Raw genomic sequence first — 13,879 nt, 5'->3', positions numbered from 1 at the left:
CTGTAGAATGTATACTGTAGAGTGTGTACTGTAGAATGTATACTGTAGTGTATACTGTAGAGTGTATACTGTAGAGTGTGTACTGTAGAATGTATACTGTAGAGTGTATACTGTAGAGTGTGTACTGTAGAGTGTGTACTGTAGAATGTGTACTGTAGAGTGTATACTGTAGAGTGTGTACTGTAGAATGTATACTGTAGAGTGTATACTGTAGAATGTATACTGTAGAGTGTGTACTGTAGAATGTATACTGTAGAGTGTATACTGTAGAGTGTATACTGTAGAATGTATACTGTAGAGTGTATACTGTAGAATGTATACTGTAGAATGTATACTGTAGAGTGTATACTGTAGAATGTATACTGTAGAATGTATACTGTAGAGTGTATACTGTAGAGTGTGTACTGTAGAATGTATACTGTAGAATGTATACTGTAGAATGTATACTGTAGAATGTATACTGTAGAATGTATACTGTAGAGTGTGTACTGTAGAATGTGTACTGTAGAATGTATACTGTAGAGTGTATACTGTAGAGTGTATACTGTAGAATGTATACTGTAGAGTGTATACTGTAGAGTGTGTACTGTAGAATGTGTACTGTAGAATGTGTACTGTAGAGTGTATACTGTAGAGTGTATACTGTAGAGTGTGTACTGTAGAATGTATACTGTAGAGTGTATACTGTAGAGTGTATACTGTAGAGTGTATACTGTAGAGTGTATACTGTAGAATGTATACTGTAGAGTGTATACTGTAGAGTGTGTACTGTAGAGTGTATACTGTAGAATGTATACTGTAGAGTGTGTACTGTAGAATGTATACTGTAGAGTGTATACTGTAGAATGTATACTGTAGAGTGTATACTGTAGAGTGTATACTGTAGAGTGTATACTGTAGAATGTATACTGTAGAGTGTGTACTGTAGAATGTATACTGTAGAGTGTATACTGTAGAGTGTATACTGTAGAATGTATACTGTTGAGTGTATACTGTAGAGTGTATACTGTAGAGTGTATACTGTAGAATGTATACTGTAGAGTGTATACTGTAGAATGTATACTGTAGAGTGTATACTGTAGAGTGTATACTGTAGAATGTATACTGTAGAGTGTATACTGTAGAGTGTATACTGTAGAATGTATACTGTAGAGTGTATACTGTAGAGTGTATACTGTAGTGTATACTGTAGAGTGTATACTGTAGAGTGTGTACTGTAGAATGTATACTGTAGAATGTATACTGTAGAGTGTATACTGTAGAGTGTATACTGTAGAATGTATACTGTAGAGTGTATACTGTAGAATGTATACTGTAGAGTGTGTACTGTAGAATGTATACTGTAGAATGTATACTGTAGAGTGTATACTGTAGAATGTATACTGTAGAGTGTATACTGTAGAGTGTATACTGTAGAGTGTGTACTGTAGAATGTATACTGTAGAGTGTATACTGTAGAATGTATACTGTAGAGTGTATACTGTAGAGTGTATACTGTCGAGTGTATACTGTAGAGTGTATACTGTAGAGTGTGTACTGTAGAATGTATACTGTAGAATGTATACTGTAGAGTGTATACTGTAGAGTGTGTACTGTAGAATGTATACTGTAGAGTGTATACTGTAGAGTGTATACTGTAGAATGTATACTGTAGAATGTATACTGTAGAGTGTATACTGTAGAATGTATACTGTAGAGTGTATACTGTAGAGTGTATACTGTAGAATGTATACTGTAGAATGTATACTGTAGAGTGTATACTGTAGAGTGTATACTGTATGTAACGTCCTTTATTCATGTCTTTCAATTCTACGCTGATTTCTTTTTTATCGTTTTTTTTAACCCCCCCTCCTTAATCAGCTGTACTTTAATTGTCTATTTTCATGTGGGGCCCGAGTGTCTTCTTGGGGACAAGGACAAATGGCAGCGCCATGCAAGGCTGCCACCCTTAATGCCACTTATTCATTCTGATTTTACATTTCAAGTTGCAGTCATTAGGCGGAAGCCACTCGTGCTCACTTTCGCCTCACAGCTCATTGGTTCACCATCTTGCTATTAATTGGACACTTTTTTCCCCTTTATTTGGGTGTAATGGTGCTGGGGGGTATGTTTACGCTGCTTCCAATTACCGGAGAGGCACATTTAAAGAGAGTGAAGGTTTATTTATGCGTTCATTCTGCTGTCAATTCACACTCGGTTACGTTGTTGTTTCATGTTGTTTTGTTGTGTTCTGTCGAGCAGGCAGTCAGGGTCAGAAGAAGGGGGTGCGCACCCCCAAACTACCTAAACAGAGCACAATGAATTGGGCTGACCTCCTGCCTCCCCCTCCTGCAAACCCACCCCCAACGCGGAACGCAGAGGACTACTCCCTATCACTGGAAGAAAGGTAAAAAGCAGATAATGCCCGCTTCCGTGTTCATCGCACACATCTGCCTGGGGGGGAATCTTGACGGAGTGATGCCATGAATATTTACCGCATCTTTTCCTGACACCAGCAAACGATGTGAAGAATAATGAGGCTTCACTTTCTCTTCTCCCGTGTTGGCAGCTGCGACCCAGACATGCAGTGTTCCGTGCCCCCCTCGCACATGTACCTGCAGCCCGATGAGCTGGAGGAAGAGGAGGAGGAGATGGAGCGCGGACCCACGCCTCCCGTCCGGGGCACGGCCTCCTCCCCCGCCGCCGTGTCGTACAGCCACCAGTCCACCGCCACGCTCACACCCTCGCCGCAGGAGGAGATGACGCCCATGCTGCAGGACAGCCACGAGCGCAGGTACGCTTGCTTGTCTGGTGTGCTTTGCAAGCCTCAAACGCATGAATTCTACTCCCCTTACTCTGATTCACTCGCACGAAAAGTCAACAGGCCTTGAGGAGCACGTTATGTTCAAGTTGTGAATCCCGCTTCTTCTCTTCCAAGGCGCCACGCTGTGAGCCCCCCCGCCCCACCTCGTCCCCTCTCGCCCTCGCACACATACAGCTACATCACCGACCCCCTGGATGAGGACGGCATAGAGGAGGAAGAAGAGATGCTGGAGGAAGACGAGGAGGAGGAGGCAGACGACACGGACGCGGAGGTGGCCAAGATGCACTACCACCACACCCACCCGCACCCACACCACCCCCAGCAGCAGATGCATCCACGGCGGCTGCTGCTGCGAGGGATCGAACAGACGCCAGCGTCCAGCATGGGCGACCTGGAGAGCTCGGTGACGGGATCCATGATCAACGGCTGGGGGTCCGCCTCCGAGGAGGATAATGTCTCCTCGGGGAGGTCCAGCGCCGTCAGCTCGTCGGACGGATCGTTCTTCACCGATGCTGACTTTGCTCAGGCCGTGGCGGCGGCTGCGGAGTACTCGGGGCTGCGAGTGGCCAAACATGCCAACATGCAAGGCCAGGAAGGGGCGGCTCTCTTAGGTAGGTTTTCATTTGCTCAACGCAGTTTCATGATCAAGTTATTCATATTCTCACGTTTCTCAGCACGCAAATACCAAATGAACCCGGCGGGTCACCGTCCCGGCAGCCCGGTATCCACAGACAGCAACATGAGCATGGCGGCGGTGCACAGGAGGCCTCCAAAGAAGCCGAAACAGCATCCTGCAGGGAACCACAGACGTGAAGCCTACAATGAAGGTAGTCATTCACCTCTGACTTGTTCCACTTGTTTGTCTTTGTTGGTTTAAAGGCCATATGAAGCAAACGGGCTGCTGTAAGCTGATGCTGGACATGTGAGCCACAAACCCACATGCCGTGTGACTTCCGTTCCTATGATGGCGATCTATGCCAAGAGTTGAAGAGAACTGACACCTAAATTATACCCAAATAAAGACACCCACAGAACAGAGAACACATCTAAAATACAACAATACAAAGATTAAATACAAGAATTCAATGAAACAGTAAAAACAAGAGAGAACAACTCTTTACTTTTATTTCTGTGTTGGGCTTGTGCACTGCAAAGGGCGTTGCAAAGGAGGGAGAGACAGGTCATTGAGAGGAGGACGTTGAAAAGGCAGGAGAAGCAGCGACGCTGCTTCGTTATCACCGTCCATTCCATAGGAGAAGATCCTTTCACGTGTTCAAGAATACCATCTTCTTCCTTGGTGATGGTCGCCGCGTTCGAGCGACTTGGAGCGGCCACGCGGCTGCTTTATGAGCATTTAGTCAAATTTTTCTTTACGTTTTGCTTTCACTTTCCTTTTCTTTGACGCGCTGTGATCAGGAGAGTCGGCCTCACCAATTCCCATTCCCATTCACCAAAAAGAGCAAAAGTGAGGTTGTCCTTTCTCTGTGCAGCGACTACGTATTCTTACGCCTCCGTACTAGCTTTCCTTTTCTTTTTACGCAGAGTGTGTCTTTAGAACATGAGGACTGCCTGTACGCAGCACTACTACGACTGCTCGTAATAATAATAATTATTATTAGTAGTAGTTGTAGTAGTAGTAGTATTCATATCATTATTTTTATTCACATTAATTATATCATTTCATCAATGAAACTAATAAGCTAAGACCAACTGGTTGACTTTTTTATTATTTAAATTTGTGGTGGAAAAATGTTGATCATTTCCTAGTTCCCTGCTGCAATGAATACCAATGCTTTGTGTGGTTTTACGTATAAATGATGGAAATAATAATAACAACTAAATCAAGTCAAACTAGTTCATATTTAATCCATAAAAATCTGATGAGTTTGCCAGAATGGCTGGGATTCCTCTGCAGGGTTTGTTGTTGCTAGGCAGAATTCATGTAAAACTGTCATTTGCTGCTCATAGGCTAGTGACCCCCCCAAAAAAAAGCATAAAACCACACCCTTTTAGGCATGCAACAAAGAAATGATTAAGCAAGTATGTAAGCGTTTGAGGTTGTGTGAGATGCTCTGTATGAAGTATAAATGTAGATGTGGTGTAAATGCGTTCTTGATGCGGTGCTGCGCTGGCTCTCCAGCATTGTCGTGTCAGGTGTCCTTGAGTGTTAGAAGCACTTGACAGTGAGATTTAATATCTCAGCTCACTGGGGGCCAGCACAGCAGCTACACCCCCCAGCCCCCACCACATCCTTTCTCTTCCTCCTGCATCCTCCTTGCATCCTGGCTGCTCCCCCCCACTCCCCTCTTCCTTCTGTCTTTGTTTGAGCGTGGAGAAGGTGGGGGGGTGGGGGCAGCCTGACAGCTCTGTCTGTCCGTCAGTCCTCCTGCTGATTGCATTTGATCTGAATGGATTGTTTTTCATTTGGAGGTTATTGCCTGCTACGCCCCACCCTCACACCTCTGCACCCACTACACCCCCATCACACGTGCCAAGCGCATGTTCTGGGGTGCTGCCGCAGAGGTGATCTAATAGCGTTTAGTAAATGACATAATATTAAAAAAATACGATTCCACAGAAATTGCATTGGTTTGCCCCCCCCCCAAGAAACCCCTCAAATCATAGCAACAATCAAATAAAAAGTGAATTCACCAGAGCCAATCAAAGCAATTCCCAAATCCATCCAATTATTATTCCCCCATGAATCGAGGGGGGGGGGCATCATGTGACATCATTGCCTTTGATTCTTCATTGATTTGTTTTTTCCTGAAAAAAAAAATCCATCCATCCATCCATTTTCTATAACACTTCTTCCTCATTAGGGTCGCGGGGGCATGCTGGAGCCTATCCCAGCTGACTTCGGGCGACAGGCGGGGTAAAAAAAAAATCCCCAAAATGTAAAGAATAGCTCACTTATTCCAAAAAGGGCTGCTTTTGGATGTTGGATGCTTTTTTGATGCTTTTTGTTCTTCATTTCTTCATTTCGTGATTTGCAAAATGAATTCATAATAGGAATATTTGTAAAATGTTCATCACACCAACATGACCTTTTTCAATCATTTCTACGTACCGGAAAAATGAGGAAATGTTTTGAATCATTGACTTTAGTTTTGGTTTCCAGCTGTGAACTCCCCAGTGGTGTGTTTCCATCCGCAATCCCCAGCCTGCATCTTTAGGTGACTTTGCACGCCAGCATGGTTTTATGCTTCTGTATGAAGTGGAATTTCGTTTGGGACGTCATTACAAAAATAGATTTTACGTCTTCGTTTAACTGTTTAAGCGGGCCTTGCATCCCGGCGTACGTGCGACGTGCAAAAATGGGGAATATCGGGCACGCACGTGGCCCGCACAGATTTTCAAACGCGCAGACGGCAGGCAAAGCCTGGAGAAAGAAAACGCGGATGCTAATAATTACGCAGGACAATAACGCAGGACAAGCTTGCACACAGCCAGGTGGCAAGGCGCAGGAGGAGGGCGTGACCCTTGTGTGTGTGTTGCAAGTTTAAAAGTAAAAGCGGCATATGAAATGGATGGATGTCCATATAATATGTATAATAAGATGTATTGTGCTATATAATGCACCCAGCCAATATGTCCACCACACCTGGCTAGCCTCTCCTCTCATAAAGGAATATTATGTTGATTGAAAACGGTCGCCCTGCTCCTTCACCCGCCCCCTCAATGACCTCCTCATTCCTGTCTTGTTTGCACAGTGGATGTAGTAAGAGACCACCTTATACCCCCCCTTTAGACCCGTGCTTCATATCGTTTGACTCCTTTTGTCTGCAGCCGTAACCCTTTCCTATCCTCCTACCGTACGCCTCTTCCTAATTAGCCATCCTCCTCCTCCTTGGTGGTCCAGGAGACACTTCCAATCCTTTAGGCGCCTCTTGCTGCCACCTGAGCTGTATATATGTCACTGGAGGAGAGATATTAAAAAAAGAAACCGTATCTCTGCGTCTGACATATGAACTGCCCTCCCAGTGTTGATGTATTCACAATGATAAGAAAAGTGGACTGGAGGTGCATCATTAAAAGTAATGGCCCCATTGTCTTGCTTGATTGCACCCCTAACATGGTCTTACTTCCGATGTTTTACCCCTCAGATCTCCCACCGCCACCCATCCCGCCCCCAGCAGTGCTGAAGTCCCCCACACACCCCTCCAAGGTGGGCCTAGAGAGCCGAGGGGTGGTCTCCCCGAAAGGAGGAAAACCAGGAGGAGGAGCAGCGAGTAGCTACAGGCCCAAAGAAGGCTCGGACCCCAGAACCAGCTCGTCAGAACGCAAGGAGGCCCAGGAGAGACATAAAGCTCCCGGGGCCAAAGGGAACAAACACGATGGCGGCGGCGCCGCCAAGGGACGCCAACAAGCAGGTACGACACCAAACCTTTTTATTTTTAATTTGTATGTCGCTCAATGATGCTGAAGAAAGTCCCGATAAAATGCAGCAAATACTGCTAGCTACAAAAGTTAACATTCAAATTAAATCATTGAAAATAAAAGAAACAATACGTAGTGAAATATAACAGTTAAAATGGCACAAATCATTTTTAAAGCAAAAAAGATTATAGTGATTACAGATGGTGTTATAATTAATAAAAATATATAAATCATAAAAAAAATATTTCTTTAAAATGATTGTTATAATTGAATAATTTTTATCATTTTAAATGTAATAATAAGAAACATAACACACTTATTTATTTGGTTCCTGGTTTTCATTGTTTTTATGGAAATAATAACAATAATTCTTGAAGTTATTGTCTTGGACTGAAATGCAGTTTCAACAAGCAACACAGGGCTTATATTTATTTATTTATTTATGTTTGCATGCCCCCGCCACCCTAATGAGGAGAAGCGGTATAAAAAGTGGATGGATGACTTTTTTGGAAATAATTGTGAAAACATTGGACTTTTGGGTGGAAGCACGTGCGTAATATTCAATATAAAAACCAGGTTAAAGATGACCGCATGCCTAATACGCGTGTATTCCAACATGATGAACGTGCATTTAGGGTGGAGTTGCTCTACCAAGTGGGAAACGTTGATCGCTGTAGTTTCACCCAAAAAAAAATCCAAAATTCATCATCATTGAAAAAAAAACATCTTCTTTTTGGCCCACTTTGGTGTCTCATGTTGGGGTTTTTTGGACATATAATTAACGTTTGCGCGGCCCAGCAGGTCCAGAAGACATTCTGCCGTACAGCCGACCGCAGTTCCCCGTGGTCAACAGCCCCAGAGACCCGAGCTCGTCTAGCTCCATGTCCTCCAGGGGTTCGGGGGGCCGGCGGAGAGGCGAGGTGGGCCACAGGAACCCTGCAGACGTTAGCCTCAGCACCACGGGGGCCTTTCAGACAGGAAATGAAGAGCTAGAGGTACACCCCCACCATCATTTGACCTCCTCTGTATGATCTTGCATGACCGTCACAGCAACTCCAGTGTTTTCTTCTCGTGCAGATGGCAGAAAGCTGAAGAAAAGGAAGATTTGTTTAGTTTTTTGCGGCGCACCCTCGTTTCTACTTTTGAATATGTCAGTATTTCACCACCACGTCAGCTGCCGTTAATACTGTACATCACTAGTCTTTCTTTTGGCATCGTCTTTGGCCTAATTTATCATGTGCGAAGGCAAAGCAAGGCAATGAAAGGGTATTTATGTTGAATTCCAATGCAATATGGAGTGTAATCTTGACGTGTTACTGTAAGATGCAAGCAGAGAGGGCTGGATGTGTGTGTGTGTAAATATATGTGTAATACATGGCGTCCCATGGTGGTACCTCAAATTTGCCCCCCACCCCACCCCACCCCCCAACACCACCCTCCCACCCCCACCCCTTTTTTCTAATTTTATTACGCCAGTAAATATAAATATTTTATCATTTCCATCCATGTTGTAAATTGCGATATTATTTAGCGAACCTGCCCAAGAGTGTGCCACCTTGGGATGTTTTTTATTCTTTTTTTGTAATGCACTGTTATGTTCCGTGTTGTCGATGTTTGCTATTTTTCTTTTGTTTTACTTTGGTTTTAAAAGCACAATCACTAAACTTTATTTTAAACCATTTTATCTATTAACCTTTTTGTCTTACTGGAGGTACGACAAAAGAGTCTAGTTAATCCTGATGATGATGATGATGATGATGATGATGATGGTGGTGGGGGTTAAAGTTGCCGAGACTCCCTCTCCGGAAAAGTGACAAAAAAAGGACAGTTGATGTGAGTCATGGCTGCAATGTACATATTTCTTTGGCATTGACCGTAATATCAGCTATTGCACATGAAACTGAAAGTGAAAGAAAGGCTTCCTTTGTCTACTAATGCACTTAAAAGAATGTCAAGTCAAACAAAAAAAGGCTACACGGGCGTCACTTTGGATGAGGGGAATCTGGAGAGGAAGAAGAGTCTCTTTTGTGGACACAAAAAAAAAACAGGAGGCGATGAAGCCCCGCCTTTTTAAGGGAGCAAAGGGTGCTGTTGTTTATTCATAGGACATCTGCAAACATTTGTTTCGTAAAGCAAAAAAAAAAAGGAAAAAGAACTGAAAAAAATGAATGAATAATAAAAAAAAAAATCAAACTATATGTGCTTGTTGTCATTTGTGGAGGTTTGAGAAGACGCGGTGTCAAGGTCACGTCTTTAGTTTGTTGCTGATGCTCGCACTGACGCATTCAAGTCTTCGGTTTTCTGACCGATGGTTCTGTTGTTTGCATGCGTTTGCGTTTGCATTTCTTATGACAGCCGGCCTCGTTTCCACTCCTACGTTCTGGCCATCAATTGTGCTTCCTGCATCCATAATCACGTGTTTGCGTATCGATACATCTGCCTGCTCTGACAGGCCCACTGATGGATGAGAACAAGGAGGGTGCAGAGGAGCTTTAGCAGCACAAGCTTGGACTCTTGTCTGACTTCGTGTATTAGTAGAACCATCAATACATTGCATTTGCCATCTTAAAAAGACCAGTCATGGGGCATAATAACAATTCAAGTTTACACTATCAGCTAAGCTGGTGCTGCAGTTATTATCCAAAAGATGCAGCACTAAACATTTATCATATACATGATATAACATTATTATTATTATCATTATTCATGTAATCATTTACGACAAAATATAAAGGACCTTTTTTATTGCAAACATATGTTTGACATTTCCATTATTTGTTATATTTGTTGATATTTATGTTAGAGCACAGCGTAATATTTGGAAGGTTAATTTCAACACGATGCAGTCAAGTATAGAAAACTATCATCAAATACAAATTGTATTTTTTATTGTTATTATTTTCCCGTAGACCGGTGCTTCTCAGATAGCGAAACCCTGGGGGGGGAACGGTGGTTTGTCGACGGGCGGGAGGACTGTTCTCATAAAATGTCTTCAAAGTTGGCAGGTCTGCTCCGTCTTCATTCATGCTGGTGCCAGCAACTCACTCGGTGGTTTGTACAGACAAATGTTTCTCAACACTATTTCAAATGCAGGGGGGGGTCTTGAAAACATTTCTGTACACCGTGGGGGCATGACAGAAAATAATTGAGAACCAGTGCTGTAAACCGTCTGAGATGCGTCCCCTTTTAACATGTCTCTGCCTGCACCCCCCCAGGTGTAGTCTAACAGGCGCCCTTCTAAACAAGAACAAATTTGCGGTGGTGTCGCCTGGTGTCTGCATCCATCAGGCTAATGAGTGCAGGTGATGTATGAAGTACGCAGTACGGCTGCTGCCATTGTTTACCTTGCATATGAACACCATTATAGGAGCTATTTATGGAATATACTGCATACCCACGGGGCTGCTCATTTAACACTTGAAAATAAGGCGCAATGAAAACTAATGACCAAACAGCAGAACGTGATTGTTTCTCGTGCCTGATGACCAAAAAGCTTCTTCCCAAACTGGCAGCTCATTAAGCCAGCAGCTGTGTGTTGTCTCCGCCACAGGTGCGCACGCACAAAGCCTTCCATCCACGCTCCAGCTGCAGGTCAGATGCCACCTCTTCACTTCTCATGGTGATTTCAGACTAAAATGAAATCGGCAAAAGAGAACGTTTTATGACAGGCTTGAATAAGTACAACAGACTCATGGAACCCCCAATGTCAACAACATACCCACGCTTTGGTGGACCATCTTGAGGTACGGCGAGGTCCTCCAAAAGTCAAGTTCTTTCTGACCCTGTGGCGTTGTTCTTAAGTCCACATGGTCCTGGTCCACTCCTGCAAACCAGACGGAAGAGTCTGCTTAGCCTGGAGAAGATGTCAGCCTCCATGACAACCATCTGCTAGCCAGACTTGCTGTATCTTCAAGTCCTTATGTTCCACCGACTCTGGAGGGTCTCCTTACTTGGCCAGTGTGAGATTAGCCTCTTTTTCCACTGGTTTAACGCAATGCTTAGGACCAATGTTCCCGCTAATTTTTCATGTGTCTGAGCAAACACACAAACGACCTGAGCATCACACGTGCACGCTTGTGGTATCACACCTGAAGCTGAGCGAGTCCAACCTCCATGCCGTGTTTTGTATATGAGAGGGTTCAAAGGCCAGCAGGGAGTATTTCACAATGTAGCTTTCTATTTTGTCCACCTCAAACAAAACAAGCCTTGGCGTAACACCTCCTGTAGTCGGCCATCAAAATAAAAGCATGCCTGAGTACCACATTCCAGCTCGCCATTTTTGGTTCCCAAAACGTTTTGTCTCAGTTTTTAGTACAAGTAAACATCCATCCATCCATCCATCCATCTTCTATACCGCTTCTCCTCATTAGGGTCGCGGGAGAATGCTGGAGCCTATCCCAGCCGACTTTGGGCGACAGGCGGGGTACACCCTGGACTGGTCGCAAGTAAACATAAACAAAAATCAGATTTCATCTTTTTTGGATTTCATTTTTAATCAAATAGACAGTTGTACGTGCCTCTCGGTAGGTGCTGCTGTTTTGGTTAGCAACACAGTTTAAACATTTCCTGGCATTCCGGTCCTTCCTGTGGTCGCTCCACAGCGTTGTGTTGCATTTTCATTGTCGGTTTGCGGTTTCCGCACAATGGTCATTTGTCTTCCGTTTGAAGTGACTCCCCCAAGCGGTGTTGTTGGAAGGACAGCAGTTAGGGCTCGTCTACAAACATGCACTCACAGGTGAGGATGGACGAAGGCGAGGCAGTAAATGAATCTTAATTCTTCATGAAATGGTGTGTTTTGTGCGGCATGGGCGTCAAACGGCTTTGCATTCATCCTTCCTTTCAAGCTGCAGCCTTGAGTCATTTTTGTCCCTCCTCCACTTCATCGCACGCTCTTTCATGACAGCGACCTTAAACCACGGCCTCGTCTTTTCATGCGGGTGGTTTGTATTTTAAAGTAGATAAAGGAAAGCGTTGTCAGGTCTGATTGGCTGGCGGCAGCGCTGTACGTTATTTGATGCTGGTCGTGTTCCCAGCTTGTCTTATCGATTATTATTTTTCCAAAAAAGACTAACGAGCTGAGAGAATTCCAGCAGAAAGGTTAATAGAATATTGAAATGTCAGGAGGTGAATGATATTATTCTTTCCTTCCGTGCTCCTCAACAAGAGGGTGACAAATGTCTTGCCCTTTTACCTCCTTTCCTTCTTCCTCCCTCTCTCTATTTGTTCTCTCGCTCGTTCTCCTGCTTCGTCTCGGTCTGTTTTGGTGCCTTGAGTCCAACGGCAGATGCTGAGATCTATTCCTCAACTGCTGCTTGTCACTAAAGGAGGTGACGCTCGTTTAATGCAGACCATCGATATCCGGTGCGCCTACAAAGGCGCGTGACATGCGCTGTTCCAGAAACCTGCTAAATAGAAGCGGCACGATGCCTTTTTAAATACGTGTTGTTGCCTTGAATAATATTTTTTTTAAAAAAGCATCAGATTTTGTATTTTTAGGACACTACACAAGAATGAATCACGAATGGTTTCTAATGATATGAAAACGTTAATCATAGTATGGTTACATTGTTATGTATTATATTTGTATTAACATATACACGATCATATTAAATGATTAGAAAAACCGTGAAAAATCTTAATTGTGAATTGAAATGCAGTACGTGTATATTACACAGTTTTACATATATTTATTTTATTTTATATTTATTTACACATAATAGATGTTAAGTGTGTGTGTGTGTGTGCGTATATAAACACACGATGTACTATCATGAGTGTGTATTGTGATAAATTGTAATGTATACTGTTATGTAATGTATATGAGATCTTAAACATGCTAATTACGTAACATTATGCAAATGATTCTAACTTTCGTTTGATTTATTTTGAGTTTTTTAAATTCATGTCTTTTTATTGTTTCTGATTATTTCTATTGGATTTATATCAAATAGATTTTGTGTGATTATCTTTATTTTAGTATTTGTTTGAAGTGATGAAAACATGTACAAAAACCAATCAATAAGAAAGCTCGAGCCCCGCTTATGAGAATTCAGGAAATGTCATGAAATGCTTTTTGTGTTCATGATAAACCCAACGCAGTAATGAACACACGGATAAAACAGAACTTACTTTATGGGGGGTCATAATCATTTTTAATTGATACCCTCGGTGCAGCTGCCCCCCCCGCTGAAAAAGCAACCACATGGACGAACGTCGTCTTCCAAAGTGAGCCTGATTTTATCTGTTGTGTTGAATCTCATTACGTGTGCCTAATGAATTGTCCGGTGAGATGATATCGTGTTTTATAGGCTTTGTGTTTCCATGGTGAACATCTTGACATCTCCTCCTCCAGCAGCAGCCCGCCGGTATGTGGTCCGAGTTTTAATCATCTCGCCATGATTGGAATGATTCCCTGTCTTGATGCATATTTCAATCCATCTGTATAATTAAACCACATTCAATCGTCAATAGGAATGTGTGCCTCCCCCCACACCCCCACACCCCCACGCCCGTCCATCCCTCCATCCTTACCAGATCTCCCACAATAAAGCAGCATCTTGAGAGAAGGAGGAAATTACGTCTTTTGTCATCTCGTTTTTCACGTTGCATCAACAATGCACGTGCGTGTGTGTGTGCGTGGGTGTGCGTGTGCGTGTGTGTGTGCGCGTGTGTCTGTATCAATTACAGTGTTACACT

The 13,879-nt window shown here is 43.4% G+C and overlaps 1 protein-coding gene across 10 annotated transcripts in view; it reads left to right on the top strand.

Moving 5' to 3' along the window:
- robo1 (roundabout, axon guidance receptor, homolog 1 (Drosophila)) overlaps window positions 1-9,776 on the top strand; it is a 263,507-nt gene extending 253,731 nt beyond the window's left edge. For 2 of the 10 annotated variants that reach the window (XM_054794932.1, XM_054794931.1), the window contains 7 exons: window positions 2,242-2,386; window positions 2,549-2,773; window positions 2,918-3,414; window positions 3,478-3,630; window positions 6,910-7,176; window positions 7,985-8,178; window positions 8,261-9,770. In XM_054794932.1, the coding sequence (XP_054650907.1) occupies window positions 2,242-2,386; window positions 2,549-2,773; window positions 2,918-3,414; window positions 3,478-3,630; window positions 6,910-7,176; window positions 7,985-8,178; window positions 8,261-8,275 (1,496 nt within the window). In that variant the 3' untranslated portion in view covers window positions 8,276-9,770. Of the gene's footprint in view, window positions 1-2,241; window positions 2,387-2,548; window positions 2,774-2,917; window positions 3,631-6,909; window positions 7,177-7,984; window positions 8,179-8,260 lie in introns of all 10 variants that reach the window. The other 8 variants (XM_054794928.1, XM_054794925.1, XM_054794927.1 and 5 more) reach the window with 7 other exon arrangements.
- The last annotated feature ends 4,103 nt before the right edge of the window (window positions 9,777-13,879 follow it).

Source organism: Dunckerocampus dactyliophorus, chromosome 12 (genome assembly GCF_027744805.1).
Source record: "Dunckerocampus dactyliophorus isolate RoL2022-P2 chromosome 12, RoL_Ddac_1.1, whole genome shotgun sequence".
Lineage (NCBI taxonomy): Eukaryota > Metazoa > Chordata > Actinopteri > Syngnathiformes > Syngnathidae > Dunckerocampus > Dunckerocampus dactyliophorus.
Note: the sequence above shows the minus strand (reverse complement) of the source record. Positions and strands in the feature narration are given on the sequence as shown.